General features: G+C 49.0%; 1 protein-coding gene across 1 annotated transcript in view; it reads right to left on the bottom strand.

Annotated features, from left to right (window-relative positions):
• Positions 1-16,410, bottom strand: part of LOC139394234 (collagen alpha-1(XIV) chain-like) — a 229,138-nt gene that overhangs the window by 31,995 nt on the left and 180,733 nt on the right. Inside the window, exons 36-39 of the mRNA XM_071142256.1 lie at positions 16,406-16,410; positions 13,127-13,180; positions 8,942-9,037; positions 6,374-6,427 (exon numbers count right to left, since the gene is read on the bottom strand). The exon at positions 16,406-16,410 is cut by the window's right edge and continues 82 nt beyond it. Coding sequence (XP_070998357.1) covers positions 6,374-6,427; positions 8,942-9,037; positions 13,127-13,180; positions 16,406-16,410 — 209 coding nt within the window. The remainder of the gene's footprint in view (positions 1-6,373; positions 6,428-8,941; positions 9,038-13,126; positions 13,181-16,405) is intronic.

Raw genomic sequence — 16,410 nt, forward strand, 5'->3', positions numbered from 1 at the left:
TGGTCCTCTCTACCACCAGCCAGACCCTACCAGTCACTCTGGTCCTCTCTACCAGACCCTATCAGTCACTCTGGTCCTCTCTACCACCAGCCAGACCCTACCAGTCACTCTGGTCCTCTCTACCACCAGACAGACCCAACCAGTCACTCTGGTCCTCTCTACCACCAGCCAGACCCAACCAGTCACTCTGGTCCTCTCTACCACCAGACAGACCCAACCAGTCACTCTGGTCCGCTCTACCACCAGCCAGACCCAACCAGTCACTCTGGTCCTCTCTACCACCAGCCAGACCCAATCAGTCACTCTGGTCCTCTCTACCACCAGCCAGACCCAACCAGTCACTCTGGTCCTCTCTACCACCAGACAGACCCAACCAGTCACTCTGGTCCTCTCTACCACCAGCCAGACCCAACCAGTCACTCTGGTCCTCTCTACCACCAGACAGACCCTACCAGTCACTCTGGTCCTCTCTACCACCAGACAGACCCAACCAGTCACTCTGGTCCTCTCTACCACCAGACAGACCCTACCAGTCACTCTGGTCCTCTCTACCACCAGACAGACCCAACCAGTCACTCTGGTCCTCTCTACCACCAGACAGACCCAACCAGTCACTCTGGTCCGCTCTACCACCAGCCAGACCCAACCAGTCACTCTGGTCCTCTCTACCACCAGCCAGACCCAATCAGTCACTCTGGTCCTCTCTACCACCAGCCAGACCCAACCAGTCACTCTGGTCCTCTCTACCACCAGACAGACCCAACCAGTCACTCTGGTCCTCTCTACCACCAGCCAGACCCAACCAGTCACTCTGGTCCTCTCTACCACCAGACAGACCCTACCAGTCACTCTGGTCCTCTCTACCACCAGACAGACCCAACCAGTCACTCTGGTCCTCTCTACCACCAGACAGACCCTACCAGTCACTCTGGTCCTCTCTACCACCAGACAGACCCTACCAGTCACTCTGGTCCTCTCTACCACCAGACAGACCCTACCAGTCACTCTGGTCCTCTCTACCACCAGACAGACCCAACCAGTCACTCTGGTCCTCTCTACCACCAGCCAGACCCAACCAGTCTCTCTGGTCCTCTCTACCACCAGCCAGACCCAACCAGTCTCTCTGGTCCTCTCTACCAGACCCTATCAGTCACTCTGGTCCTCTCTACCACCAGCCAGACCCTACCAGTCACTCTGGTCCTCTCTACCACCAGCCAGACCCTACCAGTCACTCTGGTCCTCTCTACCAGACCCTATCAGTCACTCTGGTCCTCTCTACCACCAGCCAGACCCTACCAGTCACTCTGGTCCTCTCTACCAGACCCTATCAGTCACTCTGGTCCTCTCTACCACCAGCCAGACCCAACCAGTCACTCTGGTCCTCTCTACCACCAGCCAGACCCAACCAGTCACTCTGGTCCTCTCTACCAGACCCTATCAGTCACTCTGGTCCTCTCTACCACCAGCCAGACCCTACCAGTCACTCTGGTCCTCTCTACCAGACCCTATCAGTCACTCTGGTCCTCTCTACCACCAGCCAGACCCTACCAGTCACTCTGGTCCTCTCTACCACCAGCCAGACCCTACCAGTCACTCTGGTCCTCTCTACCACCAGACAGACCCTACCACTCACTCTGGTCCTCTCTACCACCACCCAGACCCTACCAGTCACTCTGGTCCTCTCTACCACCAGCCAGACCCAACCAGTCACTCTGGTCCTCTCTACCAGACCCAACCAGTCACTCTGGTCCTCTCTACCACCAGCCAGACCCTACCAGTCACTCTGGTCCTCTCTACCACCAGCCAGACCCTACCAGTCACTCTGGTCCTCTCTACCACCGTCCAGACCCTACCAGTCACTCTGGTCCTCTCTACCACCAGCCAGACCCAACCAGTCACTCTTGTCCTCTCTACCACCAGCCAGACCCTACCAGTCACTCTGGTCCTCTCTACCACCAGCCAGACCCTACCAGTCACTCTGGTGCTCTCTACCACCAGCCAGACCCTACCAGTCACTCTGGTGCTCTCTACCACCAGCCAGACCCTACCAGTCACTTTGGTCTTCTCTACCACCAGCCAGACCCTACCAGTCACTCTGGTCCTCTCTACCACCAGCCAGACCCAACCAGTCACTCTGGTCCTCTCTACCACCAGACAGCCCCTACCAGTCACTCTGGTCCTCTCTACCACCAGCCAGACCCTACCAGTCACTCTGGTCCTCTCTACCAGAAATCCAGGATAAATCAACCCCTAGAGACTAAGAATGGTGGTTAAGGGTTGCTAAGTAATGCATCAGTTAGATGCATTGCTCCCCCCTGCTCTACCATCCCCATTCAGACACACATACTTTGCTATTCACTGAAGTGGTTACCCATGCATTTTTCACTGTCAGGTTGTAAATGAGAGGAGAGGGTAGAGCTCATGACAAGGGTTATATTGTATTTACTGTATATTGTGGCGGGTGATGGTGAAAGATAGAGAGAGGCAAAGAGCTCTGTAATGGGTGTTCCGGAGGTGCGATGGTGAGAGACAGAGAGAGGCAAAGAGCTCTGTAATGGATGTTCCGGAGGTGCGATGGTGAGAGACAGAGAGAGGCAAATGCTCTGTAATGGATGTTCCGGAGGTACGATGGCGAGAGACAGAGAGAGGCAAAGAGCTCTGTAATGGATGTTCCGGAGGTACGATGGCGAGAGACAGAGAGAGGCAAAGAGCTCTGTAATGGATGTTCCGGAGGTACGATGGTGAGAGACAGAGAGAGGCAGAGTTCTGTAATGGATGTTCCGGAGGTACGATGTCGAGAGACAGAGAGAGGCAAAGAGCTCTGTAATGGATGTTCCGGAGGTGTGATGGTGAGAGACAGAGAGAAGCAAAGACCTCTGTAATGGATGTTCCGGAGGTGTGATGGTGAGAGACAGAGAGAGGCAAAGAGCTCTGTAATGGATGTTCCACAGGTGTGATGGTGAGAGACAGAGAGAGGCAAAGACCTCTGTAATGGATGTTCCACAGGTGTGATGGTGAGAGAAAGAGAGAGGCAAAGAGCTCTGTAATGAATGTTCCACAGGTGTGATGGTGAGAGACAGAGAGAGGCAAAGAGCTCTGTAATGGATGTTCCACAGGTGTGATGGTGAGAGACAGAGAAAGGCAAAGACCTCTGTAATGGATGTTCCGGAAGTGTGATGGCGAGAGACAGAGAGAGGCAGAGCTCTGTAATGGATGTTCCGGAGGTATGATGGCGAGAGACAGAGAGAGGCAAATAGCTCTGTAATGGATGTTCCGGAGGTACGATGGCGTGCGTCCCAAATTGAACCCTTTGACCTTTGCAGCACTCTACCTGCACCACTCAGGGAAAAGGTTGCCATTTTGGAAGCAGCCATATATTCTCAGTGGCTGGTGTAGATGACAGCAGGTCCTTGAAGGTACCTTCCGGAAATAAACCCCTCCACTGTGTACTCTTAGGGGTTCTGACAAAATGCAGAAAGTTCGGGACTCTTCCACCACAACGGGACAAGAACAGGACGTAGAAAGTCCTGATTCAAAGTAAATACCATCTAGACAGGGGACTCTTCCAATATCATTAGAGTATGAGCTCCGCTGCTGCCTGAAACCCACTTCCTCATATCACCAAGGCTTTGTCCCAAATAGCACTCTGTAGACAGACTTCTATACAAGGTCATAATGTTCTCTGATCTGTCCTCTAAGCAGACTAGGCTCAGTCATTAATAATGGCAGTTCATCATGGTTGTCTCATGTGACTGATTCCATCAGTCTGGTAGCAGCAGGGGAAGCCCTGTGTGCCAGGTTGTATCATGTGACTGATTCCATTAGTCTGGTAGCAGCAGGGGAAGCCCTATGTGCCAGGTTGAATCATGTGACTGATTCTGGTAGCAGCAGGGGAAGCCCTATGTGCCAGGTTGAATCATGTGACTGATTCCATTAGTCTGGTAGCAGCAGGGGAAGCCCTATGTGCCAGGTTGAATCATGTGACTGATTCCATTAGTCTGGTAGCAGCAGGGGAAGCCCTATGTGCCAGGTTGTCTCATGTGACTGATTCCATTAGTCTGGTAGCAGCAGGGGAAGCCCTATGTGCCAGGTTGTATCATGTGACTGATTCCATTAGTCTGGTAGCAGCAGGGGAAGCCCTGTGTGCCAGGTTGAATCATGTGACTGATTCCATTAGTCTGGTAGCAGCAGGGGAAGCCCTATGTGCCAGGTTGAATCATGTGACTGATTCCATTAGTCTGGTAGCAGCAGGGGAAGCCCTATGTGCCAGGTTGAATCATGTGACTGATTCCATTAGTCTGGTAGCAGCAGGGGAAGCCCTATGTGCCAGGTTGAATCATGTGACTGATTCCATTAGTCTGGTAGCAGCAGGGGAAGCCCTATGTGCCAGGTTGTCTCATGTGACTGATTCCATTAGTCTGGTAGCAGCAGGGGAAGCCCTATGTGCCAGGTTGTATCATGTGACTGATTCCATTAGTCTGGTAGCAGCAGGGGAAGCCCTGTGTGCCAGGTTGAATCATGTGACTGATTCCATTAGTCTGGTAGCAGCAGGGGAAGCCCTATGTGCCAGGTTGAATCATGTGACTGATTCCATTAGTCTGGTAGCAGCAGGGGAAGCCCTATGTGCCAGGTTGAATCATGTGACTGATTCCATTAGTCTGGTAGCAGCAGGGGAAGCCCTATGTGCCAGGTTGAATCATGTGACTGATTCCATTAGTCTGGTAGCAGCAGGGGAAGCCCTATGTGCCAGGTTGTCTCATGTGACTGATTCCATTAGTCTGGTAGCAGCAGGGGAAGCCCTATGTGCCAGGTTGTATCATGTGACTGATTCCATTAGTCTGGTAGCAGCAGGGGAAGCCCTATGTGCCAGGTTGTATCATGTGACTGATTCCATTAGTCTGGTAGCAGCAGGGGGAGCCCTATGTGCCAGGTTGAATCATGTGACTGATTCCATTAGTCTGGTAGCAGCAGGGGAAGCCCTGTGTGCCAGGTTGTATCATGTGACTGATTCCATTAGTCTGGTAGCAGTAGGGGAAGCCCTATGTGCCAGGGTGGGGTGTAAGAGACACCTGGTCTACTTCCCAAATAGCACCCTGTTCCCTATATAGAGCACTACCTTCGTACTGTGTAGGGTATAAGATCCCATTTGGGACGCAGCCCTCGCCTCGCAATGCGACGCCTCACGACGCCAAGACAGGAACCTTCTCCCAGCTGCTACTTATCTCTCCCTCACCTCACTCACACACATCTATTACACAAACAAGCGCACACACACACACACACACACAAGCACGCATGTGCACACACACACACACACACTGTAATTACAGTGGAAGAATGATCTATGACTAGAATAGGTTTTCCAGACAGTGGAAGCAGTAATCACTAGTCTCAACACAGTGTCTCTGTGGAGGAAGTTATCTCTAGTCACATCAGTGTCTCTGTGGAGGTAGTAATCACTAGTCACAGCACAGTGTCTCTGTGAAGGTAGTAATCACTAGTCACATCACAGTGTCTCTGTGGAGGTAGTAATCACTAGTCACATCACAGTGTCACTGTGAAGGTAGTAATCACTAGTCACATCACAGGGTCTCTGTGGAGGTAGTAATCACTAGTCTCAACACAGTGTCTCTGTGGAGGTAGTAATCACTAGTCACATCACAGTGTCTCTGTGGAGGTAGTAATCAATAGTCTCAACACAGTGTCTCTGTGGAGGTAGTAATCACTAGTCACATCACAGTGTCTCTGTGGAGGTAGTAATCACTAGTCACAGCACAGTGTCTCTGTGAAGGTAGTAATCACTAGTCTCAACACAGTGTCTCTGTGGAGGTAGTTATCACTGGTCTCAACACAGTGTCTCTGTGGAGGAATCAATCACTAGTCACATCACAGTGTCTCTGTGAAGGTAGTAATCAATAGTCACATCACAGTCTCTCTGTGGAGGCAGTAATCACTAGTCTCAACACAGTGTCTCTGTGAAGGTAGTTATCACTGGTCTCAACACAGTGTCTCTGTGGAGGAAGCAATCACTAGTCACATCACAGTCTCTCTGTGGAGGTAGTAATCACTAGTCTCAGCACAGTGTCTCTGTGAAGGTAGTAATCACTAGTCACATCACAGTCTCTCTGTGGAGGTAGTAATCACTAGTCACAGCACAGTGTCTCTGTGAAGGTAGTAATCACTAGTCACATCACAGTCTCTCTGTGGAGGTAGTAATCACTAGTCTCAGCACAGTGTCTCTGTGAAGGTAGTAATCACTAGTCACATCACAGTCTCTCTGTGGAGGTAGTAATCACTAGTCACATCACAGTGTCTCTGTGGGAGTCAGGAGAGGAAAACAAAATGGAGATGAGGTATATATGTCTTTACTCACCTGAGGTCCTGGTAAACCAACATCTCCCTTTTCTCCCTTTTCACCATCACCCCCCTGAAGCAGAAATGGACATGAGAGAAACAACCTCTTTATCATTCATTCCTTTGTCATTTTGTCATTTCATACAAAGCCAGTGGGTAGATGGAATGGTTTGCAAATGATTGACTGTACATTAGTCATATGCGGCACACTGTTATGGAACCCAGTTTAACCAGAGGCAAATGTGTTTATATACAGGCTATATACTGTATCATATCTCATGTTTATATACAGGTGATATACTGTATCATATCTTATGTTTATATACAGGCTATATACTGTATCATATCTCATGTTTATATACAGGCTATATACTGTATCATATCTCATGTTTATATACAGGCTATATACTGTATCATATCTCATGTTTATATACAGGCTATATACTGTATCATATCTCATGTTTATATACAGGCTATATACTGTATCATAACTTATGTTCATGTATACTCTGAGTGTACTATATATATATATATATGAACATAAGATATTATATATACTGTATTTTACCGGTGGTCCCTGGATGGAATGTCCACTAGGCCCCTCAGGACCAGGGTTATAGGTCATATCTTACCGGTGGTCCCTGGATGGAATGTCCACTAGACCCCTCAGGACCAGGGTTATAGGTCATATCTTACCGGTGGTCCCTGGATGGAATGTCCACTAGGCCCCTCAGGACCAGGGTTATAGGTCATATCTTACCGGTGGTCCCTGGATGGAATGTCCACTAGACCCCTCAGGACCAGGGTTATAGGTCATATCTTACCGGTGGTCCCTGGATGGAATGTCCACTAGACCCTTGAGGACCAGGGTTATAGGTCATATCTTACCGGTGGTCCCTGGATGGAATGTCCACTAGGCCCCTCAGGACCAGGGTTATAGGTCATATCTTACCGGTGGTCCCTGGATGGAATGTCCACTAGACCCCTCAGGACCAGGGTTATAGGTCATATCTTACCGGTGGTCCCTGGATGGAATGTCCACTAGACCCCTCAGGACCAGGGTTATAGGTCATATCTTACCGGTGGTCCCTGGATGGAATGTCCACTAGGCCCCTCAGGACCAGGGTTATAGGTCATATCTTACCGGTGGTCCCTGGATGGAATGTCCACTAGACCCCTCAGGACCAGGGTTATAGGTCATATCTTACCGGTGGTCCCTGGATGGAATGTCCACTAGACCCCTCAGGACCAGGGTTATAGGTCATATCTTACCGGTGGTCCCTGGATGGAATGTCCACTAGACCCCTCAGGACCAGGGTTATAGGTCATATCTTACCGGTGGTCCCTGGATGGAATGTCCACTAGACCCCTCAGGACCAGGGTTATAGGTCATATCTTACCGGTGGTCCCTGGATGGAATGTCCACTAGACCCCTCAGGACCAGGGTTATAGGTCATATCTTACCGGTGGTCCCTGGATGGAATGTCCACTAGACCCCTCAGGACCAGGGTTATAGGTCATATCTTACCGGTGGTCCCTGGATGGAATGTCCACTAGGCCCTTGAGGACCAGGGTTATAGGTCATATCTTACCGGTGGTCCCTGGATGGAATGTCCACTAGACCCTTGAGGACCAGGGTTATAGGTCATATATCATATCTTACCGGTGGTCCCTGGATGGAATGTCCACTAGGCCCTTGAGGACCAGGGTTATAGGTCATATCTTACCGGTGGTCCCTGGATGGAATGTCCACTAGGCCCTTGAGGACCAGGGTTATAGGTCATATCTTACCGGTGGTCCCTGGATGGAATGTCCACTAGACCCCTCAGGACCAGGGTTATAGGTCATATCTTACCGGTGGTCCCTGGATGGAATGTCCACTAGACCCCTCAGGACCAGGGTTATAGGTCATATCTTACCGGTGGTCCCTGGATGGAATGTCCACTAGACCCTTGAGGACCAGGGTTATAGGTCATATCTTACCGGTGGTCCCTGGATGGAATGTCCACTAGGCCCCTCAGGACCAGGGTTATAGGTCATATATCATATCTTACCGGTGGTCCCTGGATGGAATGTCCACTAGACCCCTCAGGACCAGGGTTATAGGTCATATCTTACCGGTGGTCCCTGGATGGAATGTCCACTAGGCCCCTCAGGACCAGGGTTATAGGTCATATATCATATCTTACCGGTGGTCCCTGGATGGAATGTCCACTAGACCCCTCAGGACCAGGGTTATAGGTCATATCTTACCGGTGGTCCCTGGATGGAATGTCCACTAGGCCCCTCAGGACCAGGGTTATAGGTCATATATCATATCTTACCGGTGGTCCCTGGATGGAATGTCCACTAGACCCCTCAGGACCAGGGTTATAGGTCATATCTTACCGGTGGTCCCTGGATGGAATGTCCACTAGGCCCCTCAGGACCAGGGTTATAGGTCATATATCATATCTAACCGGTGGTCCCTGGATGGAATGTCCACTAGACCCCTCAGGACCAGGGTTATAGGTCATATCTTACCGGTGGTCCCTGGATGGAATGTCCACTAGACCCCTCAGGACCAGGGTTATAGGTCATATCTTACCGGTGGTCCCTGGATGGAATGTCCACTAGGCCCTTGAGGACCAGGGGGGCCCTGTGGTCCAGGAGGACCTTTATCACCAACTAGTCCTTGAGGCCCCTGGAGAAGATGGACCATTTATTTAAAATCACACAATGTTAACCAATGACTCATGGCTGTTTCCATACTGATTGATAAACTATATTTCAACTGATAAACTGATCAATAGTCTATAAACCACTTTAAAAACCTTTAGAATACATTTGTAAAGAATACCTTAATGTAGAGTGTTACAACAACAGAGTTGATTAACCGCCCGACCTGTTTACATAAAATTGAATTGAACTAAAAGTTTGTTAGGTCTTCTCTCTGGTGATAAATATGTTCTGTGTCTCAGGTTTTTAGAGCTACTGTCTGACAGCCTTCCTTCTACAACACAATGCCGTTGCCTTGGGTCTCTCGCTCCACACATAAATGTGATATTCATAAAGTTAAGACAAAGTAAAACGGGTAGCCCACATGATCGTTCTCCGAGGACACTCATTAGAATGGAGTTTACATTCTGTGGGACTGTGCTCTAGGAAATTGATTTAGGATGTGTCCCAAATGGCACCATAGGGCTTTGGTCAAAAGTAGTGCACTATATAGGGAATAGGATGCAAATTAGGACGTATTTTAGCCAATACCCAACAGTACATTTGAAATGAGATTACAGCCGTCCTGGGTTGGGTTTGTTTGGCACCATAATGAAATCTGTTTCTAGCATGGCCTCGCCGTTCACATCTGTTGTAACTTTGTTAGCGAGCTGCCAGTGTTAAACTGGGCTGGAAGCAGAGGGACTGGAGAGGCCAGCAGCCTGCAGCCTTAGAGGCTGATAAAGCAGTCAAACAGACGGAGAGAGGGGACTGTCCCATTTACCAAACCTGGGTTCAAACACTATTTGAAATGTTTAAAATACTTTGAGAGTTTGATTTAGTGTCAGGTGGGCGGGGTTTGAATGCCAGGTGGGCGGGGTTTGAATGCCTGGTGGGCTGGGTCTGAATGCCGGATGGGTTGGGTTTGAATGCCAGGTGGGTGGGGTTTGCATGCCAGATGGGCGCGGTTTGCATGCCAGGTGGGCTGGGTCTGAATGCCAGATGGGCTGGGTTTGAATGCCAGGTGGGTGGGGTTTGCATGCCAGATGGGCGCGGTTTGCATGCCAGGTGGGCTGGGTCTGAATGCCAGATGGGCTGGGTTTGAATGCCAGGTGGGTGGGGTTTTCAAGCCAGATGGGCTGGGTTTGAATGCCATGTGGGTGGGGTTTGCATGCCAGGTGGGCGCGGTTTGCATGCCAGGTGGGCTGGGTCTGAATGTCAGGTGGGCGGGGTTTGAATGCCAGGTGGGCGAGGTTTGAATGCCGGGTGGGCGGGGTTTGCATGCCAGGTGGGCGGGGTTTGCAGGCCAGGTGGGCTGGGTTTGAATGCCAGATGGGTGGGGTTTGCAATGCAGAGGGGTGGGGTTTGAATGCCAGATGGGCTGGGTTTGAATGCCAGATGGGTGGGGTTTGAATGCCAGATGGGTGGGGTTTGCAATGCAGGGGGGTGGGGTTTGCAATGCAGGGGGGTGGGGTTTGAATGCCAGATGGGTGGGGTTTGCAATGCAGGGGGGTGGGGTTTGAATGCCAGATGGGTGGGGTTTGCAATGCAGGGGGGTGGGGTTTGCAATGCAGGGGGGTGGGGTTTGCAATGCAGGGGGGTGGGGTTTGAATGCCAGATGGGTGGGGTTTGCAATGCAGGGGGGTGGGGTTTGAATGCCAGATGGGTGGGGTTTGCAATGCAGGGGGGTGGGGTTTGAATGCCAGATGGGTGGGGTTTGAATGCGCTTTTGGGACTTTTGTAATTGGTTCCATTGCAACAGGCAATTCCATTGCAACAAGTTCAAACCGAGCAACAGCTGTAGTATTTGAAATGATTTCAAATAGTATTTGAACCCAGGTCTGAGTCAGACACAGAGAGAACTGGAATAACAAAGTTTCAGCGTACTCCTAAAACTACAGTCCAAGTAAAATCATCCTGTTTAACTACAACCGACACAAGAATCTCTTGGCTTCGACATGAAGACTGCTGGCATGAAGCCAGAACGACACAGCGAGGTTCACTTAGTGTGTGAAAACAGAGACATCCTCCAAAAATAACAGAATTGCATATTTATGTATCTCCACATCTCGGCCGTTGATTCAGGCTATTTATTGGAGGAAATTCCATTCTTATTCTTTCTGTTCTAAGTTCTAGGTGGCCCCTCACGTACTGTAGCCAGAGTACGTGTTACTGTGGAAGCACTGAGCTGCTACAAAATATTAAGATCACACCCCCCATGTTGACTCGAATGCTTCCCACAGTTATTATTGGCTGGATGGCCTTTGGGTGGTTGACCATTCTTGATACACATGGGAAACTGTTGAGCGTGAAAAACCCAGCAACGTTGAAGTTCTTGACCCAAACCGGTGCGCCTGACACCTACTACCATACCCCATTCAAAGGCACTTACATATTTTGTCTTGCCCTTTCACCCTCTGAATGACACACACACACAATCCATATCTCAATTGTCTCAAGGCTTAACAATCTGGATTTAACAAGCAACATCAATAAGGGTTCATAGCTTTCACCTGGTCAGTCTATGTAGTGGTCTGTACACTGAGCTGTATTGGGACCCTTCAGTATGTGTTACTGTGGAAACACTGAGCTGTATTGGGATGGAGCTCCTCCAGTATGTGTTACTATGGAAACACTGAGCTGTATTGGGATGGGGAATGTCCAGTATGTGTTACTATAGAAACACTGAGCTGTATTGGGATGGGGACCCTCCATTATGTGTTACTATGGAAACACTGAGCTGTATTGGGATGGATCCCCTCCAGTATGTGTTACTGTGGAAACACAGCTGTATTGGGATGGGAACCCTCCAGTATGTGTTACTATGGAAACACTGAGCTGTATTGGGATGGAGCTCCTCCAGTATGTGTTACTATGGAAACACTGAGCTGTATTGGGATGGGGACCCTCCAGTATGTGTTACTATAGAAACACTGAGCTGTATTAGGATGGAACTCCTCCAGTATGTGTTACTATGGAAACACTGAGCTGTATTGGGATGGAGCTCCTCCAGTATGTGTTACTGTGGAAACACTGAGCTGTATTGGGATGGAGCTCCTCCAGTATGTGTTACTATGGAAACACTGAGCTGTATTGGGATGGGGAACGTCCAGTATGTGTTACTATAGAAACACTGAGCTGTATTGGGATGGGGACCCTCCATTATGTGTTACTATGGAAACACTGAGCTGTATTGGGATGGGGACCCTCCATTATGTGTTACTATGGAAACACTGAGCTGTATTGGGATGGATCCCCTCCAGTATGTGTTACTGTGGAAACACTGAGCTGAATTAGGATGGAGCTCCTCCAGTATGTGTTACTATAGAAACACTGAGCTGTATTGGGATGGGGACCCTCCATTATGTGTTACTATGGAAACACTGAGCTGTATTGGGATGGATCCCCTCCAGTATGTGTTACTGTGGAAACACAGCTGTATTGGGATGGGAACCCTCCAGTATGTGTTACTATGGAAACACTGAGCTGTATTGGGATGGAGCTCCTCCAGTATGTGTTACTATGGAAACACTGAGCTGTATTGGAATGGGGACCCTCCAGTATGTGTTACTATAGAAACACTGAGCTGTATTAGGATGGAACTCCTCCAGTATGTGTTACTATGGAAACACTGAGCTGTATTGGGATGGAACTCCTCCAGTATGTGTTACTATGGAAACACTGAGCTGTTTTGGGATGGATCCCCTCCAGTATGTGTTACTATAGAAACACTGAGCTGTATTGGGATGGATCCCCTCCAGTATGTGTTACTGTGGAAACACTGAGCTGTATTGGGATGGAGACCCTCCAGTATGTGTTACTGTGGAAACACAGCTGTATTGGGATGGAGACCCTCCAGTATGTGTTACTATGGAAACACTGAGCTGTATTGGGATGGAGTCCCTCTATCTGTGTCCCAAATGGTACCCTATTCCCAATGTAGTGTCCTTCATTTCACCAGAGCCCTGATCCAAAGTAGTGCACTATAGAGAGAACAGGGGTATCATTTGGGACACAGACACCTGTGTAAGCACTGAGCAGCATAGTGTGATGGAGGATGAATAGTATACTTTACCACATTGCCTGGCTCCCCTCGATCTCCCCTGGCCCCTCTGATACCAGCACCTCCCTGGAAGAAAGGAAGGGAGGAAGGAGACCGTAAACACCACTATAACCATACTGTACATCTGACTGGGAATCAGACCATAAACACCACGATAACCATACTGTCCATCTGACTGGGAATCAGATCATAAACACCATACTGTCCATCTGACTGGGAATCAGACCATAAACACCATACTGTCCATCTGACTGGGAATCAGACCATAAACACCATACTGTCCATCTGACTGGGACTCAGACCATAAACACCATGATAACCATACTGTCCATCTGACTGGGAATCAGATCATAAACACCACTATAACCATACTGTCCATCTGACTGGGACTCAGACCATAAACACCATGATAACCATACTGTCCATCTGACTGGGAATCAGACCATAAACACCATGATAACCATACTGTCCATCTGACTGGGAATCAGACCATAAACACCATGATAACCATACTGTCCATCTGACTGGGAATCAGACCATAAACACCATACTGTCCATCTGACTGGGAATCAGACCATAAACACCACTATAACCATACTGTCCATCTGACTGGGAATCAGATCATAAACACCATGATAACCATACTGTCCATCTGACTGGGAATCAGATCATAAACACCATACTGTCCATCTGACTGGGAATCAGACCATAAACACCACTATAACCATACTGTCCATCTGACTGGGAATCAGACCATAAACACCATGATAACCATACTGTCCATCTGACTGGGACTCAGACCATAAACACCACTATAACCATACTGTACATCTGACTGGGAATCAGACCATAAACACCACTATAACCATACTGTCCATCTGACTGGGAATCAGATCATAAACACCATACTGTCCATCTGACTGGGAATTAGACCATAAACACCACTATAACCATACTGTCCATCTGACTGGGACTCAGACCATAAACACTATGATAACCATACTGTCCATCTGACTGGGAATCAGACCATAAACACCATACTGTCCATCTGACTGGGAATCAGACCATAAACACCATACTCTACATCTGGCTGGTAATCAGACCATAAACACCACTATAACCATACTGTCCATCTGACTGGGAATCAGACCATAAACACCATGATAACCATACTGTCCATCTGACTGGGAATCAGACCATAAACACCACTATAACCATACTGTCCATCTGACTGGGAATCAGACCATAAACACCACGATAACCATACTGTCCATCTGACTTGGAATCAGACCATAAACACCATACTGTCCATCTGACTGGGAATCAGACCATAAACACCACTATAACCATACTGTCCATCTGACTGGGACTCAGACCATAAACACCATGATAACCATACTGTACATCTGACTGGGAATCAGACCATAAACATCCCTGTCCCTCCCCCCGTCCCTCCCTGTCCCTCCCGTCGTCCCTCCCTGTCCCTCCTGACTCTGCTCTAACTGACGAAGGCATCTGGAGGTAATTGTCCCATCTGGCCATAAAGGCTTCCTTCCTCTTCCTGTGTTTGCCTTAATGGCACCCCTGCGGGGACATGGAGCGAGGTACTAATAGTTCCTATGGCTGGAGGCTGTGATAGCAGAGGCAGAGGCAGGACAAGCTCAAATTGGATTAACGTCCTGCACACGCTCAGTCGGTTATAATAATACCAGTGATTGAAGACACACTACAGAATAATAGAATTAAAGGTCAGGAACAGTTTTACTACGGGGTCAACACCTTCAGCGAGGAGTATTGTGTCATGACAAAGCCCCACTTTTAACTCCAGTCCAGCTTTAATGTTATAACAACGATTTTAGGAGGTCAACAGTGATCAGAGCCAACGACCACAGAAACATAAGGAGGATTGGTTTATAGAGGAACCTCGGATTAAATCTTCCTCCATTGTGGTTTTAAAGTCTGCCTATAGGCTCCACCTGAACCACATGGATGTGGAAACTGTGTAGACAGCAGAGAGAGGAACTAATCTGCTTTGATAAATTCATATCCATATAATGACTTTCTCAAACATGTCTGTGTGTTGATACAGTGTTGGCCCCGTAGTGGCCCTGGAACCTGTTTTATTGTCCCCTTGGCAACGAGCTGAGTACACAACATCACCCGACCTGACGCCTTCTAAATGGGCTCATTTATCTGCAGTGTCGTCATATCAGGCTCTACCCTCTGCCCTCTACCCTCTACCCTCTACCCTCTCTCTCTACCCTCTGCTGTCGTCATATCAGGTTCTACCCTCTGCTGCTGCATGGAGTGAGATTAACCATTCTACATACTACCCTCTCTCTACCCTCTACCCTCTGCTGCTGCGTGGAGTGAGATGAACCATTCTACATACTACTCTCTCTCTCTCTATCCCCTCTCACTCAGTTTCTCTCTCTCTCCTTTCTCTCACTCGGTTTCTCTCTCTCTCTATCCTCTCTAACTCGGTTTCTCTCTCTCTCTCTACCCTCTACCCTCTCTCTCTACCCCCTCTCTCTCTCTCTACCCTCTGCTGCTGCGTGGAGTGAGATTAACCATTCTACATACTACTCTCTCTCCTTTCTCTCACTCAGTTTCTCTCTCTCTCCTTTCTCAAACTTGGTTTCTCTCTCTCTCTAACTCGGTTTCTCTCTCTCCTTTCTCTCACTTGGTTTCTCTCTCTCTCTATCCTCTAACTCGGTTTCTCTCTCTCTCTCTCTACCCTCTCTCTCTACCCTCTCTCTCTCCCCCTCCCCCCCTCTTCCCCCCCTCTCTCTCTCCATCTCTCTCCCACCCTCTCCCTCTCTCTCTCTCTCTCTCTCTGCCTCTGTCCCCCTCCCCCCCTCTCTCTCCCCCTCCCACTCTCTCTCCATCTCTCTCCCACCCTCTCCCTCTCCAGCAGAATGTATGAAGACTCTCTCTCTGTTGGGGTCCTTCCCCTAACAATGTCCACCTGTGGTGGAGACACATCCACAGTACTAAGTGACATTGACCCTCCCCAGACCGGGAATGTTTCACCAAAATTAATTTTGGTGGGCGGCAGGTATCTGGTTTGGAATGGCTGGTTTGGATTGGCTGGTTTGGATTGGCAGGTTTGGATTTCCTTCTGTCGACCCCTGGAGTCTCTTTTCCTGCCTGCTTGACAGCTCTCTGGAGAAACGATGTCTCTAAATGTGTTGTTTTCTGTCTAGGATGATTTTGTAGGGTGTTAAAAGGTGTGTTAAAAGGGCACCCTATTCCCTAAGACAGTAAATAAAGGCAGTAGGAGGACTTTACGGGAG

This window comes from Oncorhynchus clarkii, unplaced genomic scaffold (assembly GCF_045791955.1).
Source record: "Oncorhynchus clarkii lewisi isolate Uvic-CL-2024 unplaced genomic scaffold, UVic_Ocla_1.0 unplaced_contig_9596_pilon_pilon, whole genome shotgun sequence".
In the NCBI taxonomy this organism is placed as follows: Eukaryota; Metazoa; Chordata; class Actinopteri; order Salmoniformes; family Salmonidae; genus Oncorhynchus; species Oncorhynchus clarkii.